At 39.5% G+C, this 12,529-nt stretch overlaps 1 protein-coding gene across 3 annotated transcripts in view; it reads left to right on the top strand.

The window, feature by feature from the left end:
* BEND7 (BEN domain containing 7) overlaps nt 1-12,529 on the top strand; it is a 46,579-nt gene that overhangs the window by 657 nt on the left and 33,393 nt on the right. For all 3 annotated transcript variants that reach the window (XM_086886553.1, XM_086886554.1, XM_086886556.1), the window contains exon 2: nt 3,698-3,781. In XM_086886553.1, coding sequence (XP_086742679.1) covers nt 3,698-3,781 — 84 coding nt within the window. The remainder of the gene's footprint in view (nt 1-3,697; nt 3,782-12,529) is intronic.

Genomic DNA, 12,529 nt, shown 5'->3' with positions numbered 1-12,529 from the left:
ATCATCTGCCTGAACTCCCCAAAACCATTGCATGCCTGCCTTTCTTCCTTTTTTTTTTTTTTTTTTTTATTTTATTTCTTTCACCCCGTTCCCGTTTCCTCTTTTTTTTTTTTTTTTTTTTTTTTTTTAATATTTTTTTGCATGTGTGTTACGTGTTGTTGCAAAACCACCACCTCAAGCCTCCCCCCCCCCCCCCCCCCCCCCACCTCAGGTGGACGTGTTATTTTTTTCCAAGCAGACCTTGCACAAAATAAAGTTGGATCGTGTTTCGTTGTAAATCCTGCTTGGGCGGGGGGGGGGGGGGGGGGGGGTGGAAAGGCAAAATCGGGAAGCTAGCAAAAAATGACACTTGAGCAGCGACAGACCTTCTTAGTATTCAACTCTTGTGGATTTATTGTATTTGGGGTGTTTTTTTTCCTCTCCTCGGTTGTGTACATCCGTGTATTTCAAAGAAAAGCTGAATCGAGATTGCTTTATTAAAAATCCACGCAGGTAATTAATTGTACGTGGGCAGGGGAGAGCCGCTGGCGTGTAACTTGTTCACTCAGGGTGTGTTTGCTTTTGGAAAAGAGGATATTTTAAAAGAGATAGTGAGGGGAGAAATATTTGAATTCATGTCGGGCAAGAAGCACAGCTCTGTGTTTCAGTCTTGTTGTTGTTGTTTTCTTTAATTAAAGGGGAAAAAAGATACAGCCGCTGGTAGGCATTTTAACAGGTGGACTTCCCACCCCTAGGGATTTATTTTGGTTGGGGATTTATCCCTTCTCCGGCCGATGAAATGTTTTTGCCCTGATGGATTTGACTCGAGATCGTTTCTCCTTTTGTGTTCCCAAGTATTGGACGGGAATATCTCCATGAAACGCTGTGTGTGTCCTGCATGCCAAGTTCAAGGCAGGTGACTGCTTTAGTGTAATGTCACACTACTGAAAAGGGACACACACACAAGTGTCTGTCTGAGGATTGGTCTTCAAAATTACCTTTGAAGCAAAGAAATTCAAAGATGGAAATAAACTCACTTGGTGGGAATAGTAAATAATGACCGCTGAATTGTGGTAGGGGGGTCTGGGGCATCACACATGGTCCCTATTAAAACTAGAGGTGTAGGGACTTGCCAGACGTGTCTGAAATGCATTGGAGGTCTGTATCCAATGGCAAACCTATCAAGGGTGTAATTTTTACAGAGAACAGGTTTGGTTTGTGGGGTTTTGGTACTGAACATGCTCCCTACTTGGAGGCAGAGTTAGTGCACGACTGGGCTGGAGCATGGAGGTGGTGAAAGCAAAATGTGGAAAAACAAAACTGAAATTTTGCTTTGTTTCTTTCTGTCTTAATGGACCTCTTAAAAGAGTATGTGCTAGAAATAGGTGACTATTTTACCAGTCTCAGTTGCCACTTCTTACAGGCTTAAATAAGCCTCAGTGTATGTATGAGACAATCTATTTAACTTTATTTTAATAGGTAAATCCAGTTATGATGGTATATTATTAATAATATTTTATCTGGGGTCTCTTTTTGAATGTAGAAAGTCAAATAGAAAGCTACACTAAAAGCATATCCTAGAGAGAAAATTATGTCTTTGTACTTTGAGAATGGAGGAGATAAAAACCACGTTTTGTATGTGAGTCTGCACTCTCATACTCTTTTCTATCACAGTTGATTAGAAAGATAATTACATATAAATAGTTGTCTCTTGTAATTGGCCTTTGCCTCTTGCAGGAGTTATTCTGTAATGTCACAGTGTAGTGTTTACTGTTGGGAAATTGATATGGTTTTCCAGTTCTTGGACTGTGACATCCAAGGCAAAAGAAGGAAACCAAAGAGAAAAGTCTATGCTGTATGAATTAGTTGGTAACACATCATCTGCTATTGATGTGTGCCCATACAATGCTTATTCTGTCCCAAAAATAACTTCAGACCACCTTATCAAATGACCAATAATGATCAAATCAAGAGAAAGTCCATTCCTGTGCTAAAACACAGCCACTTCTGGGGTGAAATACGATGACTTCAAGGCAGCAGCTGCAGACCAGAAGAATGTTCTGACCAGCTGGATGTACAGGGAAGTGCTAGAGAAGAAGGCATGTGTAATCTGTGTATCTAAGGACCATGAGTCCATAAGTCATTTAAGTCCTAGCTTCCATGTACTTGCTCACACAGATCCTGGAATGTCCTTGAGAGGATGAAGGTGCAGAGTGTGGCAGGTAGACCCTGACTGGCCATCAGGTGCCCACCAAGCCACTTCATTACACCTTCTGTTCAACAGGACAGCTGGTGATCATGGAAGGCAGCATAAATCCTGCCAGTTTAGTCTTATGAAAGAAGCTGTTACTTCCTCAATGTCGTATCTCAAACTTCACCTTTACCCATTTCAGTGGCTGGGTGTGCTCAGGAAGCAGAGGAACCCTTTGTGTAGCACCTCATTGCTGACCTCTTCAGTTCTGTGGTGTGGTTATTTTACCCTCACTTTCTTTCCAGGCCCTTTTCATTCTATTGCATTGCTGTGTTAGGCTCGATTTTAGTTGACATACTGGGTTGTTCCTCCTCTTGTGTCTTTGAGACAGTTGTGGTGTACAAATAAACAGCATATAACAAAACGTGACTTCCAGGAGACTTTTCCAGTCCTGTGGCTGTTTGGTCAGATGTGCAGGTGTGCTGCTTGTGGGAGAAGGAGCTGTTTATGCCGCCCTCCACTTGTGTTACACCTTTTAAGTGAATCCCCCAAAGTCCCTTCTATGAGTTAATCTCTCTCTGCCTCGCTTTTTGTGAGGCAGGTAAACAAAACCAGTTTATGGAGGGAGTAGCTGAGAGTGTTGGGAACTGGGAGGAGGGCACTGAAGGAGTGAGGTAGGGAGGTGGCTCTTTCAAGACACTGAATATATTGTTCAGTCTTGAGTGATTTGCCGAAGGACAGAGTGTGTGCCAGTATCAGAGTCAGAAACAGCATCCAGGAGAGCTGCCTTTAGACACTTTTTTCCACTTGGACTTACTATTCCCTCTGTGCACATGTGTAAACAAAGCTCTGGTTTTAGTGAACACCTGCCTAGGGTTAAAACAGAGACCTTCACAGCAAAATATTATTTTATTTAAAATAGAAACTCAGTGGTGATTTTTTTTTTTTTATTTTTAATATCTTGTAACATCTCTGTATATGAGATACCAATGCTAATTCTTCAGGACATCACAGGCATTAATTTCTATAGGTGAATATCCTAAGGTGTCTCTGATCCTCCTTTCTTCAGAACTGGGAGGCCAGTGACATCAGTATGAGTCAGGACAGCTGAGCAATACAGCCCTGATGTACATTGCTGATTCCTTACTGAGGTGAAGTTTGAAAGTTTTGCTTGGTCTCTGGGAAGGTTAAGTTTTCATTATAAAATCTGCTTTCCTTCTGTAAAGCAAGAAGCCAGATAATTGGCATCTGGTGGGATAATTTGCTGTGAAAATGAACACAGTAATTTAGGGCAGGCATAGCTATTCCCTAAAATCTGTGAAAGATTTGAGCTGAGTCTCTCCAGTGTGAGCAAAGGTTTTTTAGGAGGTGCTGATACAGAGCACATTTTCTGTGGTTAATTTGATGTAGATGAAATAAACTGCATATATATTGATAAATTGTGTAGTAAAACTGTAGCAATGTGTTCAGTGTTCATTTTTTCCAGATCACTTCAGTTCTAATTTTTTTTATCGTTTTTCATTCCAGATTACCATCATGAGATATATAAGATCTCTGACTACAGCAGTGATGTTAATGGGGAGACCAAAGAAACACAACCAGCTTTTTTAGGTATGTGCTTGTGTTGATTAATTTTCAAGCAACATTGCGTGGCCATTTGCAATTAGGGAGAAAAAACCTCTGTGCAAGCACAGAAAGCGCCTGCCATTGTTTAATATGACGTTCTTTTCAAGACCCTTTTATTCTATGAATTGCCAATATATCCTTTATTAACACTGCTAAAAGTTGTAATTTCAGACATAAATGTTTATTAGTGTCTACACACAGTGCTAATTATCACTCACTCAGAGAGCCAGATGCTGACTCTGCAGTTTTGCAGCTCTGTGCTCACCCCATTTACATTGCATATTCCCTGGCATGCTTCACTGGCAATAGTTTGTGTAATTGGGGTATTACATCTTTGACATCTGGATAACAGAAATTCAATTTCCAGGAAGCTGCTATTTGTTTGGTTTTGCTTCTGCCTTGGGTGGGATAGAGGATTAATGTGCTGTCTTAATGTAATGTCCTTTCACCTCTGGAGCTTGCCTGCTAATCCTGCCATGGCAAAATTAAATTAAATCAACAGTTAAAAATGTGTAAAGAAAATAGAGAAGTAATATAGAGTCTGCAGCATGATATGTATTAGAGCATATCAGTGGCTGGCTATCAGTGCACCTTTACCTTTCTCATGTGCTTTTTATCCTGTATAACGCCTCAGCTGCAGAGTGCTTCTTCCTTGCATGCTTTGATCCCCTTCCAGTTGCATCCGGGACCTCACCTGGATAAAGCCCCTCTTGGCAAGGATTTGGCATGCTAAATTCAAATAAGGAGGGACCAGTTTTTTCAGCTGTATAAAGCAAGCTTGTGAACACTTTGGGCTTTGGACAAAGCAGATGACTTTGCAGCAAGAAATTTGCCTTGCCTCTCCTTCTCAGCGCCAGGAGCCTAAACATTTTTGTACGGTGATTTAAGGTTTCTGTAGTCTGTGTGTGTTGCCACCTGGAGCCAGTAAGGAGCATTGGAATATGGGAATCAGCACCTGAAGTTAGTCTGTGTGCAAAATGCCTTTGTCTCCTAAATTCACAGTGCCACATCCTCTTCTAGAGGTCAGCAGCAAATGGGAGAGAATAGGAGGATGTACTAAAACGGAGGTGGGAGCTGCCTTAAATTCCCTTCTCACCTTTTCACCATTAGGATTTTGAGCAAGTATTTCTTCCCTACACCCATTTCCAGGGTGAAGCAAAGGCAGTTGCTGTGCTTTGTGTTTGGATTTTGTGTTCTGTAAGCACTTTTGGTGAAGTATGATAAACCTGATGGAGTGAACTCCACCAGAGGTTTACTTGAAATGCTTTTTTTTCCAACTCTAAGTCATGATAAAGCTTTGGCAAGAATTAGGCATCAGCCAGGGTGCTCTAAAAATGTGCAGAAGTCTGTGCTTTGACATTTGTGCTGTGAGTCAGACCAACTGATCTTGATTTTGGCTTGGTTGTGTTGTCCTTAGGTTTGTTTGTTTGTTTTTTTTCAGTATGTCCAGCTTTTCATTGTGACTGAAGGTGCTCTGACATTTAAGTGCCTTAAGTTCACCTATTTCAAGAGTCAGTCAGAATTTAACCTTTAACAATGTGAAGCCTATCAAGGATCTTCCTTATCAGGTATAGTCAGGGTATAATTGCTGCTTCACTTGATTTCACTGCTTTATGCCAGAATTTATTACAGAAGGATGTTTATTCCAACTTGTTGATTTAGAGTCAAGTTTGTTCTCCAGTTTAAGTGATCCATGGCATCGGCAGTTGAAACCTACGTGATGAAGCCTTTAGGATGGAATGGATAGTATGATTCAGCATTGAAACTATTACCTTTAGGGAAGGTAAAATTTTAGTGGCAGTCTGTAAATGAGTGAAACTTTATCAGGAATGTGGAAATGCCTTTGTTGCACAGCTGAGCATGGTTAACTCAAAACTGCTGTTGAGAAGAGGGGAGCTGCTAGGGTAAATGAGTAAATCAGAAGAATCCAGTTTGTTTAATGTACAGATAAATTAGGGATGAAATGTCAAGAAGGACCTGATGAACCTAGATGGTCTTTTTTGCACCAGCACAGATGGGCAAAATACAGTTTTGTGTAAATATAGGCTGAAAATTGGAGGAAGCTTCAGTGTAGTTAAAGGAATATGGTACTGGACATGACCTCTGATGGTTGCAGTGGTGTAGAGTCCAACTGCTATCTGAATAGAGCTTGGGAAGTTTTCTCATATAGTGCAGTGTTGGGAGTGGGAGATGTGGTGGCGTGTCCTCTCCCCCAGTCCTTTGTTCTGATAAGATGATGAACAAGAAGTCACATCTTTCTAGATGAAGGACATGCTAACCACAGTCTTTACAAAATTGCAGGGGAATGTGGAATATCACTACTATATTTTGTGGATGAGGACTGGCATGTCTTTTGTTTTGAAGGAAAGGGCTTTGTTATCTGGTACCAGGAGAGACTGCTCAGCCTGAGAAGGAGGAGGCAGCCCAGAGTGAAATGCTTAAACCTCAAACATGGGTGAGGTTTAAAACAGACCTGACTTCAGTTTTTCCAGTAAATCCACAGAGCTGCTAGTCCAGACTTGGTATTACAAGCTCTTGAAGGGACTATGTACACCTGTGTCTTGTGGAAAGTGATGATTAAACTTACACTGTATTAAAAAAAAGATAGTTTGCATACACCATAGTGTATTCAGTCTTAATATTTTATTACCATCACAAAAAAGTGGATATATAGTATACTTCCAGACTGAGTGTTTTTACAATGCTTTCAACTTGAAATTCAGGCTCTGTGTTTGAAAGGTTAATGCAGAAAACTAATTATATTATCCTGGTAATCAAATGTGTGATGAGACATTTGTCTGTGTAATTAACAGTGAAGAACTTTTATAGTTTCATAAAATTGCATGCTATACGCAGTGTGCTTGGAGCATTTGTTTTGAAGAGATGTCCAAAACAGAGATGTTTATGACTGATATAAAGTGGAACTGAAATGTACTGTAATGCAGGTGTCTGTGCATTTTACAGCATTTCGCTTTGTTGAAATGGAAGGCAGCAGATTAATAACTTCGCTGTGTCATGGTAAAAATAAATAATGTGTTCTTGGAGCAGGGGAGCGATGCATAAGTTACTCACTAATTTCAAGAATTTATTCTGTCCCAGAAATAATATCCCTTGCAATTTATTCACAGAGAAAAAGTTGACTTAACAAGTAACTTTGCAGACTTGTGTTACTGTTAATACACTTATATCCCAAGTCTGGTTGTTGCACTAGTGGCTTCTGTAATTAAGACTGCATAAAAGTTTATTTTATGTATCTGTGTTCTCTAATGATCTAACTTTGTTAAGTATTTCCCTTTGGGGCTAAAGCGTGGTCTTGGCCTGGGATATTTCCAAGAACTGGGAGAAGTTGTTGCACGTCTATTATTACTTTTTTAATTATATGACCCCATTAATATATACTTTTATTGAACAGTTGCTCATTTGTCCTTTCCCTAGTGATTTAGCTGGCACCGCGTGGCATGAAAGTGTGTAACTTTGGCTTCTGCAGCTTGTCTTGTTGGGTGTTTTGAAACTGTTTCACCAGGCTCTTCCAAAGACTTATTTTGTTTGCAGTGGGAGTGGTGGCTGGCCACCTGGTATGACCTAGTTTCCTGGGAAATAATGCCCAAATTCTGAGTGGTCTCAGGGTCTAGTCCTGGGGTTGATTCTTCAAATTTCTTTGCTTACATTAGTGTTTGTGGGACTTAATAACTTTGTTTGTCTCATAATAGGCAGGGTCACAGAAGCATGTGTTTCTGTGTTTGCTTTGGGAGTAAGAGGCCTGATTTGAGGGTGATCCAGTTTTCCTGCATATCTAATCCTAGTGCTTTGTGTGGTGACATGAGAATAGAAAAGTGCTTTGAGGTGATGTTTTAGAACATTGCTAAGATGCCTCAACTTAGACAGCTTCAATGTCCCCACGTGTTAGTTTGCAAGATTTAAATTCTCCAGTTTATAATTTGTGCTGTTTGTGTGACTCTCTGACACCATTCTTGACCATTGCCCTCCCCGGTGACTTGGGGTTTAGGTTTTTAATTTGCAAAGGGTGTTGTCTCCTGTGTTACTTCTTCAGTGTAAAATCTTATATGCTGGCAAAGACCTGGGATTGCTTTTTTGGGAAATGTATGCTTACCCCATCACTTTAGTTACACAGATGCCCGATTCCAATTGTGCACAGAGAAGTCACAGTAAGATTCCACGTGATTTAGGAGACCTTTGCTCTGATAAGGAATTGTGCACATGAATCCTCTGTTTTCCCTATGCTGACCTCCACAACTTTCTGTTTCAGGACAGCGTGTGGTACAAGATGACAAAAAAATACCTTGTTTTTTGAAAATTATTAATTTGATGTGGATATAGTTATTGCTGAGGAGGGATGCTGAGCTTCCTTCTAGGATAGCTGTCTCTGAAGGAAATACCTGAACACCATGTAGCATTCCAAAGGGTGTTTTGGTGAGTTCAGCCTGGCTGAGCAATGGAGATGTGTGCCCTGTGTGCACATGCTTCCCATTTTCTTGAGCTGCTCTGAGTCAGTCCTTACAGTCTTCAAACCCAGCAGGCAAGTTTTGCTGGCCCCCTTCCAAAGAGGGCAGCATTCAAGTGGCATCTAATAAATTGCAATTTAATATGCTTAATTATATAACCCTTTGCACTTATTTATTTTTTTGTTGTTGAATTTTCACGCCATATGCTTCAACTTCCACTTTTTCTCACCTCTGAAGCCTTGTTTCCATACAAACCAGGCTCTTGTTGTCAGCTCACATGTGCTTGTCTGGCTGTCTGTTGTTGCCATTCCTACCCTCGCAACAGCTCCACCAATTTCAGACTAGTTAGAAACAAAGGTGGAAATCTGGGATAAAAGTGACTTCAGTAAGCAGCCTGATCCAGGAAAAGGCCCTATTTGTATGGGCAAGAAAGGAGAAAGTTCCATAAGCATTTAATCTGTCAAAAAAACATAAACTATAATTAATAGAAAAATTGCATTTTAAAAGTCAACTTGTGAATATTTCCCAAAACATATGAGAAACATAAGTGTTAGAAATAAAGTAATTACAAAATACTGGACAAAGAGAACATGATGGTTATTTAGTTTTATGAGTCGAAGGAAAGAAATATCAAATACAGATGATTGTCCAACCTTAATTCTGTTCACCCATTTATACTCTTTAAAGCACATGGATTAATAGAGACATGGTTACCATTTCTCTGATACTGTGATAAAATTAATGCTTAAACATATCAATATGGTTGCATATAATTTTATAATTATTTGCAGTGCTATAATAATATTTGATAAACTTTTTCAGGAAAAGTATAACAACATGTTGGTAGGCAATATGATATATTAAGTTTAATAAACATAATAATGAAAAGATGGACATTATAGGCATATAGGAGTGAGGAGTGTAATAAATGAATTATCATTAACATATTGTTAACTGGAGTTGTTCACAGGCCTGTTGCTTCAGGCAGCTTCACACTTAGCACATGGATGCTACTGTACCATGGAACAGTTCTGGTTTACATTTGTTCCTTTGTAATTTTAAACATTCTCGCAGTTTTCAAAGTGAGAAGTTTTTATGTCCTGTACACTTTCAGTAAGGAAATAGATTGAAATGAATTTTGAGGAAATGACTTTTTATGATTTATTAAATTTACTAAACAGCTTTGTTTTGCTTTTTTTTTATTTTTGGTTTTGGGGGGGCGGTTTGGTTGGTTGGTTTGTTTTTGTTTTGTAAGATTACACTCGGGTCATATAGGAAGAATCCCAGGTTGTTTGTAAGGGGCCATTGTGAAAACAACTATAACAGTAGTTATTAAAAATTATTAATACGTTTTTGTTATGACACTTGACATCTCTATATACAAGTTCCTAAATAGGACTCTAACTTGCCATGGTTCTATTTTGAGTAGCATTTTGTAAGTGTCTTAGTGTTTTGCAAGTAACTTCAATGGTTTCAGATAAAGCCCAGGGCCTTACATGAGTTATTCAAATGGCAAATCCTGTAGGCAGCCTTTGGAGGCATCCCCATCTCTTTGGAAATGGTGAGGAGCTCTGGTATGTGTACAGAGAGAGGCTGTAGTATGTACCACTCTTCTCAGGCCTCAGCATCTATCTTGGAAAGATTTGTACAGATAGATAATACAGAATTCTGTAATAGTAGAATAGTATTAAAATAGTAATAAACTATTTTTTCCAGTGCTTTATTATTCTATTTAGCATTTAAAAGAAGGCTGGGTTTTTCATAGGACATACTAATTTGAGTTGTTGTGTTTTTTCTGTGTCCCATCTACTTTTTTTTTCATCTTTAAATTACATGGTTATTATCTGTGAAAATTATCAGCAGTGGAATAACTGATAACAAAATGTTGTCTTTGGGCTCTAGAGCTAATAGCCAAATGAGATAACCAGGGAGCAAGAAATTAAATCTGTAACTGGTATTGCACCCATCTGCAGATTCAGATGGTATAACATCATCTTCACTCCTGTGGGGAGGATGCTGCTGTTGCTGGTCAGCTACAAACTAAAAGCTGGAAAAAGGCATGATTGGGAAAGGAGGGATATAAACTTGCACTGAGGGCTGTTTAGGGCATTAAGAACCTACAGGCTATAAGCCTTTCTTCTAAAAGGGAAGACATATTTTTAAAACAAAACAAACAGAAAAATCCCAAAACTGAAACCTCAACACTTTTACAAAGGGTGGATCTTCCAGTTTAAGTAAGGATCTACCAAAACAAAAAGATAGGTTTAAGTAGGGTGCAAGTTCAGGATTTATTGTAACATAAATGTAGCGTTTTTTCTATCTGGGATTAAGTATGTTCAAGTCACTGTATAGGAAAACTTCTATATAAAGGAACAAGGGAACAGAATCAAGGCTGAATAAGCTCAATTAACATTAATATTTCATGTAATTGGGTAACGGAAATTTAATCTTTCTAACAACATGTCACCCGACCAGACACGAAGCAGAGTCCCTGCACCCTGGAGGAGGAGGAGGTGGGTGGGAAGGTGTTTTGATACTCACATACATTTTGCCATTGAGTACAAATCCAAATTGCCACCTTAAAACTCCCAGGGTAATGTTAAATGCCACATCAGGAAGGGGTTGCTCCAGGCTGTGGCGTGGTGTCAGCGTTTGGAGCTGGAATATGGGCAGGTACAGCCATGTACAGGAGAAAGGCAGGGTGCAGTGTATGGGTGTGAGTATATCAGTAATTGGAGTCCAGTGCTACTCTGCAGCATTTTGAGGTTGGGAACTGCAAACAATCAACCCCTGTTTGGGTTGGGGCCAAAAAGTGTCATTTTAAAGGAATTGGTGCTGTTACTGTTAATTAAATCACACCCGCACACACATATCTGCAGGCAAACCAACAAAATAAATAAATACAGCGCAGAACTTCCTTGCAGAGGGTTTTTCCCGCCACTTTAGCTGGAGTGGAAATGGTGCTGGAGTGTTGCTGTACGGGGTTGGCAAATATTTTTCTAAGTTTGGACTCAAAGCTTTCTTGCAAGCCACCCACTCTCCTTGCTGGATCGGGGTGGGCTGGAGCCAGCTGGCACCAGCCCAGGGAACCGGTGAGCCAGGTCAAGCAAGAGATGCTGGGATCCAGCAGAGGCTGCAGCACATTGCTCAGCTCCTCTCCCCTTCTGCTTGTTCTCCTCCTAAAACAAAACCTCCCTCTTTGGGGTATTCAGTGTCCTTGGTTACACCGGGCTTGCAGCAGTCCCAGCCACTTTCAGCTTGGCCTGTGTTGGGGAGGGGTTTGCTGCTCTTTTAGCTGTCTGGTAGGCAGCTGAATAGTGCCATTGAGTTGATAAAATTGTTCACATGCCTGGCATTTAACACGCTTTCAAGTACCTTGTTGAACCAGAGACGGCACACCTTGCATCTTGGATTTTTGGAGAGTAGCTTTTTTTTCCCTGAAGTTTCCTTTGTACACTTCCTTTGCCAAAAACGGGTTTATTTTGGGAAGTACAAATATAAATTGAGTAGAGGATACCTGGCATTATTGTATTAAGTATTCTATAAAGGAAGGTTGATTCATCCATTTCTAGATCTTACTTATGACATTTGCTTAGGATATTTGTTTTTTCTATTACCAGTAAGAAAACCAGAAGCTTCTTTCTTCAGAAAGGGCAATGAACACTTCCTTACTACTCATGAAATGTAATGTATGCTTTAATGAGCAAAATAGCTACTCTCTGCCTAAAACACATCTATTCATTGTGCAATCAGCAGTTTCATATGTAAAATTAATAGTTAAATGGTGCCAGGAGTATTAAGTATGTAACTTTCATTATTTAAGTGCCCTGAATTTATTTGGAACAGACAGTTTTCTTGTATATATTTTCATTTTCTTTTTAAAAATCTACATTTTAAGACATCCAGCAATTCAGCTATCTGCAGTTACACACATATTGGCTCCTGTTTAATTTATTCCTGTATAATCCAGTATTACTAAATTCTGTGGAATAAGGAACTGATTCTGTTCATTAAAATCAATAGATGCAGTGCTGTTCTGCATGTGTGTGGTGTGGTGCTTTCTCTGCTTTTTTTTTTTTTTTTTTTGGTAGGATCTATCCTTCAGCATACAGCAAACTAATACATAAAGGGTCTGATCCTTTGGGCTTTTCTCAGGGAAAATATCCACTGATATCAATGCCTGAATAACATCAGTCTCTTAAAAGGACAGTTTATTTGAAACTGCTGTAGCTATTATTATTTCCTTCTGGCAAAAAATAATCTTACTCAT

Source organism: Cyanistes caeruleus, chromosome 4, assembly GCF_971803275.1.
Source record: "Cyanistes caeruleus chromosome 4, bCyaCae1.hap1.1, whole genome shotgun sequence".
Lineage (NCBI taxonomy): Eukaryota > Metazoa > Chordata > Aves > Passeriformes > Paridae > Cyanistes > Cyanistes caeruleus.
The sequence above is the reverse complement of the archived record's forward strand: the minus strand, read 5'-3'. Positions and strand labels throughout refer to the sequence as shown.